Genomic DNA, 18,806 nt, shown 5'->3' on the forward strand with positions numbered 1-18,806 from the left:
CATTCTTTTCAAGTGCACATGGGACATTTTCAAAGATAGACCACATGATAGGTCACAAAACAAGCCTCAACAAATTCAAGAAAATTGAAATCATATCAAGCATCTTTTCAGATCACAATGCCTTGAAACTAGAAATCAACCTCAGAGGAAAAAATCAAAGACACCCAAACTCATGGAGATTGAATAACATGCTATTAAATAATGAATGGGCTAACAATGACATCAAAGAAGCAATCAAGAAATTTCTAGAAACTAATGATAATGAGCACACAACAACCCAAAACCTGTGGGACACAGCAAAAGCAGTCCTGAGAGGGAAGTTTATAGCAATACAGGCATATCTGAAAAGGCTAGAAGAATCTCAAATAAAAAACCTAACCACAATGCTACAAGAACTAGAACAACAACAACAAACAAAGCCTAGGGCAAGAAGAAGGAATGAAATCATCAAGATCAGAGCAGAACTAAATGACATAGAGACTAAACAAACAATCCAAAAGATCAACGAAACTAGGAGCTGGTTCTTCGAAAAAATCAACAAAATCGACAAGCCTCTAGCCAGTCTAATCAAGAAAAAAAGAGAGAAGACACAAATAAACAAAATCAGAAATGAAAGAGGAGAAATCACGACTGATACCTCAGAAATACAAATGATAGTTAGAAATTACTTCAGACAACTGTATGACAAGAAATTTGACAATCTAGAAGAAATGGACAAATTTCTAGAAACATACAACCTTCCAAAACTGAATCAAGAAGAAGTGGAAAGTCTCAACAGACCAATAACAAAGAAGGAAATTGAAACAGTAATCCAAAATCTCCCGGCACACAAAAGCCCTGGACCGGATGGCTTCACAGGCGAATTCTACAAAACATTCAGGGAAGAACTAACTCCTATCCTCCTCAAACTGTTCCAAAAAATCCAAGAAGAAGGGAAAATCCCAAACTCTTTCTATGAAGCCAGTATTATCCTAATCCCCAAACCAGGTCAAGACACAACAAAGAAAGAAAACTACAGGCCAATATCACTGATGAACATCGATGCTAAAATCCTCAATAAAATATTGGCAAACAGGATCCAGCAACACATCAAAAAGATCATACATCATGATCAAGTGGGCTTCATTCCAGGGATGCAAGGATGGTTTAATATTCGCAAATCAATAAATATAATACATCACCTAAACAGAATGAAAGACAAAAATCACATGATCATATCAATAGATGCAGAAAAAGCATTTGATAAAGTTCAACACCCATTTATGATGAAAACACTCAGCAAAATGGGAATAAAGGGAGCATATCTTAACATAATTAAGGCTATATATGAAAAGCCTGAGGCCAACATCATACTCAATGGACAAAAACTGAAAGCATTCCCCCTGAACTCAGGAACGAGACAAGGATGTCCACTCTCTCCACTCCTTTTCAACATAGTGTTGGAAGTCCTAGCCACAGCAATCAGACAAGAAAAAGAAATAAAAGGAATCCAAATTGGGAAAGAGGAAGTGAAACTTTCATTATATGCAGATGATATGATAGTATACCTAGAAAATCCTATAAACTCCACTAAAAGACTACTCAATATAATAAGTGAATTTGGCAAAATCGCAGGGTACAAAATAAATATACAGAAATCCAAGGCATTTCTGTACACCAACAATAAAATAGCAGAGACAGAGACAAAAAAGAAAATACCATTTACTATAGCAACAAGAAAAATAAAGTACCTAGGAGTAAACTTAACCAAAGAGATAAAAGACCTGTACTCTGAAAATTACATAACATTGAAGAAAGAAATTAAGGAAGAAACAAATAAATGGAAGCAAATACCATGTTCTTGGATGGGAAGAATCAACATCATCAAAATGGCCATACTACCCAAAGCAATTTACAAATTCAATGCAATCCCTATTAAAATACCAATGACATATTTCACAGACCTAGAACAAATACTCCATAAATTCATATGGAACCAAAAAAGACCCCGAATAGCAAAAGCAATCTTGAGACAGAAGAACACAGCAGGAGGAATCACAACACCAGATATCAAACAATACTACAAAGCCACTGTAATCAAAACAGTATGGTACTGGCATAAGAACAGACATATAGATCAGTGGAACAGAATAGAGAGTCCAGAAATAAACCCAGGCCTCTATGGTCAACTAATCTTTGATAAAGGAGGAAGGAACATAAAATGGAGTGAGAAGAGCCTCTTTAACAAATGGTGCTGGGAGAACTGGATAGGGACCTGCAAAAAAATGAAACTAGACCACCAACTTACACCACACACGAGAATAAACTCAAGATGGATCAAAGACTTAAATGTAAGCCGTGACACCATAAAAGTCCTAGAGGAAAACATAGGCAAGAAAATATCAGATATCTCACGTAACAATCTCTTCACGGATACATCTCCTAAAGCAAGAGAAATAAAGGAAAAAATAAATAAATGGGATTACATCAAACTGAAGAGTTTCTGCTCAGCAAAAGAAAACAACAGCAAATTGAAAAGGAAACCAACCATATGGGAAAACATATTTGCCAATGACATCACAGACAGGGGACTGATATCCAAAATATATAAAGAGCTGATACGACTCAACATCAAGAAAACAAACAACCCAATTAAAAAATGGGCAAGGGACCTGAACAAACACTTCTCCGAAGAGGACATACAGAAGGTCCATAGACACATGAAAAAATGCTCAACATCATTAGCCATCAGGGAGATGCAAATAAAAACCACAATGAGATACCACCTTACACCAGTCAGAATGGCCATCATCAACAAATCAACAAGCAACAAGTGCTGGCGAGGATGTGGAGAAACGGGAACCCTACTGCACTGTTGGTGGGAATGCAGACTGGTGCAACCACTATGGAGAACAGTATGGAATTACCTCAAAAGATTAAAAATGGAACTGCCTTTTGAACCAGCGACTCCACTACTAGGATTATACCCGAAGAATCTTGAAACAACAATTCAAAAGAACTTATGCACCCCTATGTTCATAGCAGCACTGTTTACAATAGCTAAGTGCTGGAAACAACCTAAGTGCCCATCTGTAGATGAGTGGATCAAAAAACTGTGGTACATTTACACAATGGAATACTATGTAGCAGAAAGAAAGAAGGAACTCCTACCATTTGCAACAACATGGATGGAACTAGAGAGAATTATGCTTAGTGAAATAAGCCAGGCAAAGAAAGAAAAATACCATATGATATCACCTAATACAGGAAACTAAAGAACAACACAGACAAAGGAACTAAATAGAACAAAAAGCAGAGTAGCAGTCAATAGGGGGGAGGGGAGAGGGAGAGAAGGGGGATAAGTAAGGGAAGGGTTTAATTAAAGAGCCTGTATGAAGGACTCATGGACATGGACAGCGGGGAGGGATATGATTGCGGGAGAGGGGGTGGGCTGGGTGGGGGAGAGAAATTGGGGGAAAAGGGGACAACTGTAATTGAAAAACCAAAATAAAAAAAAAAAAAAAAAAAAAAAAAGAATCCAGTTACAGAAGACATAGTCAAAAAAAAAAAAATCAATGTTTCTATACAACAAGAATAATTGTTTAAAATTTAATCTGAAAAGTTGCCATTCATAATAGTACTGAATAGAATATATTTAGGTCTAAATTTGGAAAATATATACAGGACTTAATTACTAGAACTCTATAACTTTACTAAAGGGTATGAAAATGACTGGTTATAAGTGGACATACCATATCTTTGACTTGGAAAGGTTACTAATATAAAATGTAAATAATCCCCAACTTAATTAAACATTTTCTATATTGAAATAAAAATCCGACCAGGTTTCCTTTGGCATATGTGAAAATGAATTAAAAATTCATATTAATAAATACTTTAAGAGTTGATGTTTAAAAAATAGATCAAAAAAAGGGTGAGAGAATTTTCACTACCAGATATTTATGCTGTAAAGTTATAATAATTAAATCATATTTGCAAAGCTTAATAATAGATAGGTAGTAGAAATAGTCTATTATCCAGAATAATAAAAAATTAATAAAGCCAGGAGGAAATCAAATACCCGTATTTGGAGTATGATAAAAGTGTCCTTCAATTAAATTGGAAAAGGATGAATGGGTATTAAGCAAATAGTGCTAAGCAACTGGTTAACTATTTATTTAAATAATAAAATTAGACATTTTTGTCATACCATACACTAGAATAAGTTCCAGATGATTTAAACTGTTAAATAGAGAACTATTTCTCTGACTTGGAAAATGGGACTGCCATTCTAAGAATATAAGCAAATATGGGATCTGAATGACAAAGTTTCATAGGTTTAATATATAAAGACTGAAATCACCCATCTTACAGCACAGCAATGAACCAAAGTGAAAGGTGGTGTACTGGTAATGTACATCATATACAAAAAAAGTTACCAGTTTTATTATATAAAAATCTTTTACAAATCATTACAGAAAAAAATATGCACCATCATTGCAAAATTGGCAAAACTTAGGAGCAGGAAAAATACAAATGCCCAGTAAATGTATTGAAAAATGTTCATCCTCAATAAAACTAAAAACTAAAAACTAAATAAATAAATTGAACTTGCAAAATGGTACCTGTATTCACCTATCAAATTAGCAGATATTAAAAAATAAAAGTACAGCCCTGGCTGGTGTGGCTCAGTGGATTGAGCGCTGGCCTGTGAACCAAAGGGCTGCCAGTTCAATTCCCAGTCAGGGCATATGCCTGGGTTGCGGGCCAGGTCCCCAGTTGGGGGCGTGCGAGAGGTAATCACACATTGATGTCTCTCCCCCTGCCTCCCTCCCTTCCCCTCTCTCTAAAAGTAAATAAATAAAATCTTTTAAAATAAAAGTACATATTATATTCGTGACCATGTGGCAAACTTACTGCTGTGATACTCTGTTGGTGGGAATGTAAATTCTACAGCCTTTCAAGGGAGAGTGGACAACATGTATCAAGAAATTCATAAATGTTCATATTCTTTAATTCAGAAGCTTTATAGAAATTCTTCCTAAAGAAGTAATCAAAGGAGTCCAAAAATATTTTTATCTATAACTTAATGAATAAAAACCCTGTGATAGCTATAATAAATTATGATACATTTATTCAATGGAAGAATCTGAAACTAATATAGATAATACCCATATTATCCATATTCGGCATATATTCAATAGTATAATGTAGAACATTTCATGATATGACAAATGGAAAATGTAGGCTACAGCACAGCAAGACACCAGTTTGGATAAAAGTATGTACAGATGTGCATACTGGGCAAATGTTCAACACTAAATAAACAGTGGCTTTTTATGGGTGATGGGATTATAGGGTTTTTTTTTTCTTTTCTTTCTTCTTCATTATTTACACAAACATTGGCTTGCTATTATGTGTCAGACATTTCTAAATGTTCCAATTTTCTTCAACTGAATATGTATTATTTTGTAATCAGAAAAAGTCAAGTTTTGTAAAAGTCCATCATCTAAAACTGACTTCCTCTTTGAGATGCTAACAATCTTGTAAAGGATTCAGAGGGCATGCAATGGAATGCATATTGAAAGCATAAAATACCTTATCAAAGAATTGGGGAAATAGGTCACTCCATTTCTTATTTTTACAGACACTTCATAACACTCACCTGTTCCAGGCTGGACACGGTCTGTTACTACACGTGTGAATGAGGATAGCATCTTAAAGACACCTTCCTAAGGGGGCCGGTCTCAAAGATGAACTCTTAAGGAGCCTGCCATCTAGGTAAGGGTTTAAAAATCCATTATCCCATGGGACCTCCACAACAGTAGGCAGTATGACTGATTTTGTGCACGGGAACACTAGACTTGAGGAGGTTGTGGCTTGCCCAAGGTGAAACCCCGGTTAGAATAGGGCAGACAGTGGTGAGCGCGAAGGGGCCTGGAGGTGGGGAGCGGGGGAGCGGGAGAGCGGGGGCCGGGATCCGGAGGGGCGGGGGCCTTACCGCAGCTTGCTGGAAGGCGCCCTTGGTGTAGGTGCCGCCGCCGCGGTAGGTGATGGCCGGGATCTCGCGGCTGAGCAGCGCGCACTTGTGCTGGTGCGCGCGGCGGGAGGAGATATAGTCGACGCGCGGCACCACGTTGTTCTTGGACGAGAAGGTCACGATGGCCACGCGTGTGGCCGTGGGCACCACGGGGAAGTCGGACAGCAGCTTGCGGACGAACTTGAGCTCGCTGAGGAAGTTGGCTTGGCCCACGCTGGACGACTCGTCCACCAGGAAGACGAGCTCCAGGCGCTCGCTGAGCTCCCGCAGCCGCCGCACGCGCCGCCGAAACGCCTGGCCCAGCCGCTCTACTTTGCTTTCCGGCGCGTCCTCGCTGGGCGCCGGCGGCGCGGGCAGCCTCCCCGGGCTACCCGGTGCGGCATCGGGGAAGAGGCGGAAGCTGAAATTGCGCGACGGGGGCATCTGCTGAAAGGTCGCCCAGCCCGAAACAAGCGCCAGACCCCAGCAACAAAAGGCCAGGCGAGGCCACATTGCACTGGAGACGGAGCGGCCGCCCCGAAGCGCAGGCGGCGGCAGTGCTCGTGGAGGGGCGTGCGCCGTGCGCCGCGAGCCTCAGCGCCCTTTTATCTGACACTGGGGACACAACCCAGACTCCTCCGGCAGCGCGGGGACTCGGGAGGGAACGGCGCGCGCTCTCTACCTCCACCCCCCTCGTCTTTTTTCTTCCCTCTCTCCTCCTCCTTTCTCTCCCTGAAGACTATAAAATGTTTGAAGGAAAGGGGGCAGTCCAAAAATCTCCCGCTTCCCTCCTCTCCCTCCTAGCTCTGTCTCTCCCGCTCCCTTCTGCCCTCTCTTGCCTCTGTCTCTCTCCTCCCCCTCTCGCTCGTCTCCCGGGATCAAGCCAAAGACTCGGAGATTCCACGACACCAGAACCCCGCGTCTGTCAGGCTGTCAACATTCCCGCAGCAAGCGCAACCAGCGCCCAAGCCCTGATTGATCCCATATGTCTGGCAGGAGCTGCAGAGGAATTCGCTGGAGATGGATCCAGATACCGAGAGTGCCACAGTAATTGGAAACACTTTGTAGAGGAAAACACACACGGACTGGCCCGGGAATTGAAAGCATCCTTTGAAAACTGCTTGGTCACCTTTTGTGTCTCATTTCCCCTCTCGGTGCCCCAAAGTCTTCACCAAATAGATGCTTATTTGACATTCCTGGTGGGGTTTTCTCGCCCACGCGTGGTGTGTGTGTGTAGACTCTTGAGGGGACCCTCAGATCACACGTATCTGCCCCATAAGGATGAAATGTCGTGGTGCTTCAGTCATGCATTTATTTATTCATCCGTTTTTTCATTCAACTAATAAAATTTTTAAATTTATTCGGGTGATATTAGTTGATAGGATCATATAGGTTTCAAGTGTACGTGTCTATGATACAGGATCTGTATACTGCCTTGTGTGCCCACTACCCAAAGTCAACAAATATTTTTGAGTGCCTATTATGTGCCAGGACATCGGGAACAGAAGGAGGAACAAAAGCTGACATGGATCTTGTGCCCACAGAACTTACAGGGTAATGAGTGAGGTGGCCATTAGCCAGGTAGTTCACAAATAAGATATAATCACAGCTGAGACTGTGCTAAGTGCTATGAAGGAGAGCTTAGGTAGACAGACTTGACCTTGGGGAGGCCAGGGAAGCCTTCTCTGAGGATATGGAATTTGTGCTGAAATCTGAAGAATGAGTTGGGGTTTCTCTCCCCAGCCCCCTTTCACCTGTTTGTGGTCTGTTTCAACAGGTGAGACCTGTAGAAGTCTCTTCCCTTGGCTTTGAATGGTACCTGGCACAGAACTACTCTGAAGCACAAGATTCACCTGGGAGTGATTTTTTCCAAAGCAAGATCCTTGAGGGGGTGGTGGAAGTATGGAGAAGGAGCACACATGGAATAAGCAGGGGAGTCTTTAGTTAAGATTCCAGCTAGGAGTCAAGACTCCTGTGTGGATAATGTCTCTGCAGTTCCATAAACCACCTGAACTAAGCCACTTCTAATACTTGGCTTCAGTTCTGCATCTATTTCATGATGGACTTCAATGATTTTAGCTTCCTGTCTCTCAAATAAAATGATTTAATCCCATTTATATTTAATGATATACCTTCAGTGGGAAATAGGGCAATGTATTGGTTGAAATGTTAGGGCTCTGGAATCAGTTTGCCCGAGATGAAATCGTGGCTCTGCCATTCACTAGTTGAATGAACTTGACATCAGTTTGCTCATCTATAAAATGGAGTAATGGTAATAGTCTATTAAGGGATATTGTGAAGATTTAATATATAAAAACTAAAGTTCTTAGGATTCTGCCTAGAATAGAGCATGTACTCCATAAATGCTTGTTGCTATTTTGCCACCTGTAATGACAAAAACTCTTCAAATGCTTATTTTTCTAATGATATTTATAGACTATCTACTGTGTCAGAATGTTAGATACTGATGATTTAAGGAGAGTAAGACTCAGTTCTAGTTCTGTAGATGTTCAAGGGAAATTAGAAGGGAACATAGGTTTGCAAACAATGATAAAGCAGTAGGATGACTGCAAAAATGGGGAAAGGGAAGCAAGGTCTAAATCTTCCTGGTGAATGAAGAAGACCTCATTTGAGCTGAGACTTTAAAAAGAGAGAAAGTTTGTCCAAATTTTCTCTACTCTGTGTTATTTCAAACACATCATCAAGCACAAATGCTTCAGGACCTTTATGTGCCAGGAACCATGGCAACTACTATGTGTACTAGCTCATGTGTTCCCCACAAAAACCCAGGGAGGTAGACAATTGCTTTAGGACTCTTTGCTTGCAAGAAATAGACACCCAACTTCTCCTCATGTAAACAAAAAGGGATTTCTTGGCTCACATAACTAAACTGAATAAAGCGCAGGGGCGGACTAGTCTCAGAAAGGCTTGGAAAAGGAAATCAAGAACTTCTTAGGGCTTCTATTTTTCTCTTGCTTCTGCTTTTCTTTGCATGTTAGATTTAATCTCTGTCTCCAGATTAATGATAGGAGAAGGAGAGACTCTTTCTCACAAGCTGAAGTTTAAAAAATTTAACAAAAACCAATACCTTTAAAAGAAGAACTCCACTAGAGCAGGCATTGAGTTATACACCTATTCCTTAACCCAGACTGTAGTTGAGGGGATAGGTCATTACTAACTTAGGTCATGTGTTCACTATGCCAGAGACACCTAGTCACCTACCCACCACATCTGATCTCCCCTTCTTAAACAGCAATAGAGCTTCTGTGTTTTAGCTGGGCACAAAGTTGCCTGAAATAAAGACTACATATCTCAGCCACTCTTGCAATTAGATGTGGCCATGGAGCTAGGTTCTGGGCCATGAAGTATAAGTGCTGGTTTTATGTGGCAGCTTCCAGAAAACCTCTTTAAAGACAGTTGCTATCTTTTATCTGTTGTGTATCTTCCTTTTATCCCTTAATCTATCTGAAACATGAATGTGGTGCCAAAACTCTAGCTACCATGAGAATGAACATCACAGTCTAGGGACGGGTGAGTCATTGGCTGAAAAGAGCCTTATTCCTGAACACTTCAGAGCAGAACCACTATACTAATCTCAGATTGCCAGTCAACCCCTTTTCTGTCACATCCAGCTGAACTTGATCTTGACTAATAAACCCACACCTGTAGCCATGGAGCCTGTCCTCTCAATATAGACTTTCATGAATGCTGTGGCAGAGAAAGGGGGACATAGTGAATTGCTTACTGCCTTCTGAAGTTACCCAAAGATGACACAGATCACATCTGCTCCATTTCATTGGCCAAAAAATAAAAAATAAAAATAAAAAAATAAATTGCATGGCCATGTCTAACTCCAAAGGAAGTAGGGAAGTACAATCCTACCATATTCCCAGAAGGCAAAACTCTAGACATATTTGTTGAACAACACAAATAATTACCATATTGAGTCACATAACAATGGGAAGACAGTTGAGTTCAAAAGCAAAGTGGAGACAAAATCTTGAGAAATTAAGTCTGCCCTAAAACTCAGGAGGTTCCTATAGATAGATTTATAAATCAGTTTCTACAAGGACTTTCTGGTCTTTAGTTTGGGACAGTAAGTTTATGTTTAATATATAACCCTATTCTATTTACATATAACCATGGTGAGTTATTGTGCCTGATTCCAGAAGAGTTTGTAATTGAGCACCTGTGGGGATTAAATTAATCTTTTCTTCATTTTTCATTTCAGCCCTTCTGGACTCTTTGTCTTTCCTGACCCCAAAACACCCAATTATATTAAAATACAGTTATCAAAATATTTTTTAAAACTAAGTTTGTCATGTAGTAATACATATACTTCTTCATGATCACATTATATAACATCATTTATCAATTATGTAGTAAATGCCTTATTTTTAAAGTAGTGATGAAAGTAACAATATTTTGAGATGTCTGCCATGGGTCTAGGTGCATTTAAAACTTCCTATATAATTCTGAAACATCCGTAGGGGTTAGAGAATAAGGTCAATATAATTAGCATTGTGCACTTCCAGGAGGCTGAACAATCAGGCCTATGTTAAATGTCTTCCTTGTAAGAGTGACGACATTGAGAAGTTTTGCCCGCATGTTACAAAGCCTGCTGCTCTTGTCTTGGCACTGCTCCCTAGTGCTCCCTACTCTTTTATATTCTCTAGAGTAAAGCACTGGTTCTTAACAGAGGGTGATTTTGCACTCCTCCACCCCCATCTGTGGGGGTAAGGTGCTACCGGCATCTAACTTAGAGGCCAGGAATGCAATAAACATCTTACAATGTATTGGACTGCCCTTACAACAAAGAATCATCCAGCCCAACATGTCAATAGTGCCGAGGTTCAAAAACCCTGGTGTATACCACAATAAATAACAGACTCAGAAAATGACAAACTTTCGCCATATCCAAAACTGATATTGAAGAAGCAACCTGAAGGTATTCAAATGACAACATGAAGCTGAATTGAAAAAAAAAACTACTTTGGCTTCATCCCATGTAAATAAGAGTTCTGTGTGGGAAAAAATGTGTATAGTAGTCCCCCCTAATCTGTGGCTTAGCTCTTTATGGTTTCAGTTACCCAGTCAATTATGGTCCAAAACTATAAAACAGAACATTCCAGAAATAAACAATTCATAAGTTTTAAATTGCATGCCATGCTGAGTAGTGTGATGAAATCTTGTGTTATCCTGCTCCATCCTGCCCGGGACATGACTCATTCCTTTGCCCAGCATACCTTCTTGATTATCAGATCGATTGTCACAGCATCACAATGCTTGTGTTCAAGTAAGCTTTACTTAATAATGGCTCCAAAGTACAAGAGTGGCGTTGCTAGCAATTCCAATATGCCAAAGAGAAACCATAAAGTGCTTTCTTTAAATGAAAAGTTACATATGGGTAAGATAAAACAGAATATATCTAGGGTTTAGTACTCTCTATGGTCTCAAACATCCACTGTGGATCTTGGACTGTATGTCCCGAAGATAAGGGGGGAATACTCTATTGGTGGGGCAGGGGAAGCCAGATACATTACATTATTCTCGCCACCCACACCTTGATTCAGAGTTCCAGAGTTGATCAGTCAGAAATTGAACCTCAATTCCTGTTGATCCATTGGGACCTGGGCTAGAGGCCACCCACCTTCACCCCACTATTCACTACAATCACCTTTCCACATTAATGCAGATTCTGTAAAAAGATTGGATGAATTTGTGTTTGGGGACAGAAGGAGGGACTGAGGAAGAGGCAGAGAATAGTGCTGGCAAAGATCCTCCAAGATACTAAGAATCAAGTCCAGTGAATGGGAACAGGGGCAGAAAAGTTTTCAGTTTCCATGCATGCTGGAAGGAGTGTCTTGTTTTGTTTTTAAATCCATAACACAGTGTTAATAAATCACAGCAAAAAGCAGTACTGATAGGAGGAAGACACCACTTTGTGACTCTATAAGAATGTCTTTCCATCCCGGATTTAAGAAAGACACACTCCCTCACGTACAGAGATTGGGAACATATGCCACCTTGTATGGTTCTTTAAATAGAATTATCCAAAGATGGAGTTCATGGAGGTATTGCATATAATTAAAAAGCAATCAATATAAATAAATGTAAATCTGGTTATAACATTAGATATAGATAAATTTAGAAATACACATCATTTTATGCAGTTCATCTCATTTAATCCCACCATAAATCTACAATTAAATATAAAGGTTGCTCCATTTTTTACCAGTAAAGAGATAGAGCTATACAAGGAAGCCATAAAGTCTGGAACTGTAAATGTTTATCTATTACATTTAAGTGCATGTTCAGTGTGTTGTCCCCTTGCTAGCAATGCAACCTGAGAGTGAAGGTGGTGCTTTCACAGATCATTTGTGTCAGTCCCTGCGTTTGTATCTATGATGCACCCAGTGCTTCAGTTAATTTGGCCTCTGATTTCCACTGAATAAATCCAGAGGAAGTAGCAAGGGCATTCAGATCTGGCATCTACCCCACACAACCATGTCGGTCAATCCAGTGTCAGAAATTATCATCCGACCAGTCCCTCACCTTTCTGGCATAAAGGCGGCATGTGCCAGCCTATTGGAACCACTCCACGCACCCCATCCTTAGTCTGTCATAAGCAGGCATTAGTTGGTCACTTTGCATGATGAAATGCATCTCTTCAGACACGTGACTTCAAAGAAAAATGGCCCCAAGACATGTTCTTTCCCCAGGACACACCACACCATGACCTTTGCCTTGAGCTGGGACAGTTGTAGTCCAGTGTGGGTTGTCTTGATCGTCTTCTGACCCAACAGGGCATCTACTATTGGCCAGAAAGTGCATTCCGTTTTCTCCTGTAAGATGTCTCGAGGAGCACTTAGTCGTCTTTAACTTTATTCGAAACGATTTTGTAGATCGTACTGTGACAGCTGTCATATCAGTGTGTATTTAAAAAAAAACATCAAAATAGGTGAATTTTTGTGTAGTCATTTCAATATTGAAGATGGAAAAAAAAAGCAACATTTTTGGCACATTATGCTTTATTATTTCAAGAAAGGTAAAAATACATCTGAAATTAAAAAAAAAAAAAAAGATTTGTGCAGTGTATGGAGAAGATGCTGTGACTGATCCAACGTGTCAAAAGTGGTTTGCGAAGTTTTGTGGTGGAGATTTCTTGCTGGACAATACTCCATGGTTGGGTAGACAGGTTGAAGTTGATAGTGACCAAATCCAGACATTAATTGAGAACCATAAATGTTAAATCACACAGCGGATAGCTGACAAACTCAAAATATCCCAATCAAGCACTGAAAATCATTTGCATCAGCTTGGTTATGTTAATCGCTTTTATGTTTGGGTTCCACATAAGTTAAACAAAAAGTACCTTCTTGACCATATTCCCACATGCAATTTTCTACTTAAACATAATAAAAACGTTCCACTTTTAAAACAAATTGTGATGGGTGATGAAAAGTGGGTACTTTACAATAATGTGGCATGGAAGAGTTCATGGGGCAAGTGAAATGAACCTCCACCAACCACATCAAAGGCTGGTCTTCATCCAAAGATGGGGATGTTGTGCATGTGGTGGGATTGGAAGGGAATCTTCTACTAAGAACTCCTTCCAAAAAACCAAGTGGTTAATTTCAATTATCATTTAGACCAACTGAAAGCAGAACTCAATGAAAAGCATCCAAAATTAGTCAACAGAAAATGCATACTCTTCCATCAGGATAACGCAAGACCGCATGTTTCTTTGATGACCAGACAAAAACTGTTACATCTTGGCTGGGAAGTTCTTATTCATCCACCATATTCACCAGACATTGCACCTTCAGATTTTCATTTATTTAGGTGTTTACAAAATTCTCTTGATGGAAAATATTTCAGTTCCTTGGAAGACTGTAAAGGTACCTGTAACAGTTCTTTGCTCAGAAAGATAAAATGTTTTGGAAAGATGAAATTATAAAGTTGCCTGAAAGATGGCAAAAGGTAGTGGAACAAAATGGTGAGTATGTTGTTCAATAAAGTTATTGGTGAAACTGAAAAATGTGTCTTTTATTTTCACTTTAAAACTAAACTTTTTGGCCAGCCCAATATTTGCTTGCCTCCCTTTTCACATAAGAAGACACTGTCTTCAGAAAAGCAGGCATTCTTATCTGGGGGATCTAGGTGCCATGGAGCACATTTCCAAACAATGGTTGGGATTATCCTCAGCTAAACTCTGCAGGACTTGTATCTTCAACTGGTGAGGGGCACATGGATTGGGAATCTGTCAAGTTGATACTGAAAAGCACCCCTCGTTTCTAGTATGCTTGGTGAGCTGACTTTCTCTGCACTGACTATTATGTTCACCTTGGCCATTTCCTATTAGAAACAGTCATCCACAAAGTAGTGTGACCCAAACATTGCCTGTATCCTTGAATCTGTGAATCAACTTTCCAAAGGTGCTATGAGAGATGGTATCTCTTCCAGAAGAAGAGTCATTGAAGAGCTGTTTAGATTCACTGAAAGGACCAGCCTTTGTTTCTACTTAGAAGTAGGAGCTCAATGTGTTCATCTTTCATCATCATGAACCTGTAAAAAATGTAATAGTGTTATATATCTTTCTAGGCACATATATTCAAGGTCACAACTCCACGTGTAATCTTGAACACTATTCTAAAAACAAATAATAATGCTAACAATAATAATAGTTTTAAAAGGCATATCCTTTAGATTTGTATTTCTTTTCTTTCTCCTACCAGTGTGTAAAATATGAAGAGACCAGTAAAGACAATCTCCTATTGAAAAACTATACCACTGCCACTCCCATTCAGAGACAGCTAGAGCTATTGTTATTTAACAAATTTTATTTTAAAAATTGTTATACAGTAAAAATGACTGTTTGTCTTTTGTGCGCATGTGTACAGGTACATAAATTCACACACATACACAGATTCATGTAATTACATCCACAATCAGAATACAGAACAATTCCATCACTCAAAAAAACTCTCTTTATAGTTACATTCTCCCTTTACGCCCTAACACTGGCAAACCACTGATCTGTTCTCCATGACTATAGTTTTGTCTTTTTGAGAATGTCCCATAACTGGAATATATAGTACATAAGTTTTGGGGACTGACTTTTTTCACTCAGCATAATAACTTTAAGGTTCATGTAAACTTGTGTTCAGGTTTTTGTGTGAAATTTTTATTTATTTGGGATAAGTATGCAAGGGTGGGATTACTAGATCATATGGCAAAGTATGTTTAATGCTATATGAAACTGCCAGAGTGTTTTCCATATTGGTGCATGTACTATTGTTCATTCACAATAGAAATGTACAAGAGTCTAGAGGTTCTGCATCTATCCAGCATTTGGTATTGTGTGTGTATGTGTATACATACACATACATACCTGTGTATATAGTTATATTTTATATAATTCTAGATTGATAGTACTCCTCTTTCTCTATCATCTCTAGTCTATTACTGGACCCATTAAGTTTTTAATTTAAGTTATTATATTTTTCAGTTCTAAAATTTTCATTTGATCCTTTATATCTTTGTTAAGGAAGAATCTTTCTGTTTCCATTGGTTTCAAGACTGTAGAAAATGCAGGACGACCCTCATTTCTTTCAGTTTGGGCCTCCAGACAGATGGCTGTGACGCAGGGCCCTGAGGTAAATGTGGATGGTGGTGAGCCAAAACTGAGCAAAAATGAGCTAAAGAGACAACTGAAGGCCGAGAAGAAACTAGTGGAAAAGGAGGCCAAGCAGAAGGAGCTCAGTAAGAAACAACTAAGGAAGGCCAAAGAAGTATTTATTTGTATCAATAACAAACTGCATCAAGGAGACATAATTGGGGTTCAGGGGAATCCTGGGAGTCCAAGAATGGTAAGCTGATCACATTGTTGTCTCCCTGCTTGCGTATGTTACCTCATCTTCACTTTGGCCTCAAAGACAAGGGAACAGAATTATCGTCAGAGATACTTGGACTTGATCCTGAATGACTTTGTGAGGCAGAAATGTATCATCTGCTCAAAGATAATCACACAGATAAGAAGCTTCTTGGATGAGATGGGATTCCTAGGCTGAAACTTCCTTTATCACCTACCACAATGAGCTGGACACAAATATATATATAAGAACTACTCCAGAACTCTACCATAAGATGCTGGTGTTTGGTGACATTGATTGGGTTTATGAAATTGGACGCCAGTTCCAGAATGAAGGGGTTGATATGACTCACAATCCTGAGTTTGCCGCCTGTTAGTTCTTCATAGCCTACACAGACTATCACCATCTCATGGAAATCACGGAGAAGATGATTTCGGGGGTGGCAAAATACAACACAGGTGGCTTCAGGGTTATCTACTATCCAGATGGTCCATAGGGCCAAGCCTATGGGATTGACTTCACCCCACCCTTCCAGAAAATCAGCAGGGTAGAAGAGCTTGAGAAAGCCTCAGGTGGGGGTGAGGGGGAAGCTGCCCTGCAACCAATGTTTTCTTCAAAACTGAAGGAATTCACAAAATTCTTGATGATATCTGTGTGGCAAAAGCACAGCCAGGTTCCTTGATAAGCTTGTTGAGGAGTTCCTAGAAATGACATACGTCAATCCTACGTTCATCTGTGATCACCAGCAGATAACAAGCCCTTTGGTAACATGACACAGCTGCTCCAAAGTGGATCTGACTGAATGCTCTGAGCTATTTATTTATTTTTATATTTTTGTTCTATTACAGTTGTCCCAATTTCCCCCCATTGCTCTTAGAGCTTTTTATCCTGGAAAAGGAAATAATGCAATGCCTACACTGAGCTGAATGACCCGTGTTCATAGATGAGAACTTCTGCACTGCCCTGGGCTAAGGGCTGCTCTATACCCCTCTCCCCTGCCATCTCCACCCCCGCCCACTGCTATGCCCCACCCCCCACCACTGGTGGCTGGAACATGGGTATCAACCTGGTTACCATGTTTCTCACAGACTCCAGTAACATCAGAGGAGTACTTCTGTTTCCTGCCATAAACCTGAAGACAAGAAGGACAATGTAGCAACTGCTGATACAACTGCTGGAAAGAACAACAGCTGGCACTCTGTCTAGAAGATAATAATTGCAAATCACACAACTCAGGCATCCTTGCACTTCTGCAAAAGATCAGGGGCTACAAGGGAATTCGTATAGGTTGCTATCCATTTGACTATCTCAGTTCAGTCACTGGAGAGAGAAAAGGATTGAGAATTCCTCTTTTGCTTCTTGTTACCAAGTAAACCATTTGTCTCTCTAAAAAACACAGTTTATAGTTGCTTGTTGAAGCATTTGTATGATAGTTGTTTTAAAGTCTTCATGATATAATTCCAAAATCAGTCAGCTGGCATTGTCTTTTTCCATGCAAGTGGTAATTTTTGTTCTTTTCGGTATGGCAAGAAATATCTTGAATATTTTGGATATTATATTATGTGATTTGGGGTCTTATTTAAATCCTATAGAAAATGTTGATATTTTTGCTTTAGCTGGCAGTTAACTGGGGGAGGTTCAGACCGTAAGTTCCAACCAGCATTCTGTGGGCCTTGGTTCCAATGCTCATTCATATCTCAAAATTTTTGCAATGCCTTAGGAGGCTTTTTCCCGTGTGGGAGCCCCCGAGTGGTCATTTTGGGACTGGGTGTTGTTCTCTCTTAGAGTTCAGTTACTAATTAAGATCAGATGCATGCATGAGCCTCTCAGAAGTTCCCAAACCCTTTGCTCCCCAGGATCTCCTTATTACATTTCAGTTTTCCAGGACTTCATTTTTCAGTCCTCTGCACCCAAAGCTGAGACTTTCATTACCTCAGTCTCCTGCACGCTTTTGTAACTGTGCTCTCATTTGGGCCAAATGGCAAGACTGGGAGGTTTGGCACCACCTTCCTGGATTTCTGACTTTGCTGATGAGAAAGGTTCTTCCTTCAAGTTTTGCCTCCTGAAGATTCCTGTTTCTTTGCAGCCTCTGCCATCCCTTCTACAAGAGACTGCCTGAAGTTTGAAAAGTATGAAAACGAAGGGAAGAAAAACAAACACGAATGCTCTCTTTCCCACTTTCTAAGCCTGAAGTTACTTAAATGCCTCCTCTGGAGTGCTCTCTGCTGCCTCTCTGCCTATTTTTGGGTTTCGGACTGTTGCATTAGTTTCGGACTGTTGCATTAAGCTCAGGTGACCTTGGAGGGGAAGAAAATGGTAAACTCACTGCTGGTTCAGTGGTATTTTTTTATTTTTATTTTTTTAAAATTTTATTTATTTATTTATTTATTTTTAGAGAGAGGGGGAAGGAGAAAGAGAGGGAGAGAGAGAAACATCACTGTGTGGTTGCCTCTCACTTGCGCCCCCAACTGGAGACCTGACGTGCAACCTAGTCATGTGCCCTGACTGGGAATTGAACCAGCGACACTTGGCTCGCAGGTCGACGCTCAAGGTTCAGTGGTATTTTGAATTCTGATCTTCTTCCCCATGTTACCTGCAATTAGTAACGTTCCTGACTTCTCAAATAGTTGGTCCATGTACCCTGTACAGATTTTATAGTTGTATTCAATAGGAGAGACATGGTAGAGAATACTTACTCCATCTTACTCAGAATTAGTCATTGCTTTATATTTTAAATAATTTTATTTTCCGTCATTACTCTTTCAGGGTTATCTGTTCACTTAAAAGTTTTTTACTTCTTAAGAAAGTTTTAGTAATTTAATTTTCCTGGGAAATTGGTTTTAATAAAAATGTAGATTTTTAAATTTATTAACATAAAGATTTAAGTAGCATACATTTTCAATTCTTATATGCTCCTCCATATGTATGGTGCC

At 39.8% G+C, this 18,806-nt stretch overlaps 1 protein-coding gene and 1 pseudogene across 1 annotated transcript in view; one reads left to right on the plus strand and one right to left on the minus strand.

Moving 5' to 3' along the window:
* Positions 1 to 6,511, minus strand: part of SVEP1 (sushi, von Willebrand factor type A, EGF and pentraxin domain containing 1) — a 164,422-nt gene extending 157,911 nt beyond the window's left edge. The window contains exon 1 of the mRNA XM_090274555.1: positions 5,981 to 6,511. Coding sequence (XP_090130681.1) covers positions 5,981 to 6,511 — 531 coding nt within the window. The remainder of the gene's footprint in view (positions 1 to 5,980) is intronic.
* A 9,122-nt stretch (positions 6,512 to 15,633) lies between these two features.
* Positions 15,634 to 17,079, plus strand: LOC150013539 (lysine--tRNA ligase pseudogene; annotated as a pseudogene).
* Positions 17,080 to 18,806: the final 1,727 nt, after the last annotated feature.

The sequence above is a fragment of the Furipterus horrens genome, unplaced genomic scaffold, assembly GCF_987537825.1.
Source record: "Furipterus horrens unplaced genomic scaffold, mFurHor1.1.pri manual_scaffold_4, whole genome shotgun sequence".
Taxonomy (NCBI): domain Eukaryota; kingdom Metazoa; phylum Chordata; class Mammalia; order Chiroptera; family Furipteridae; genus Furipterus; species Furipterus horrens.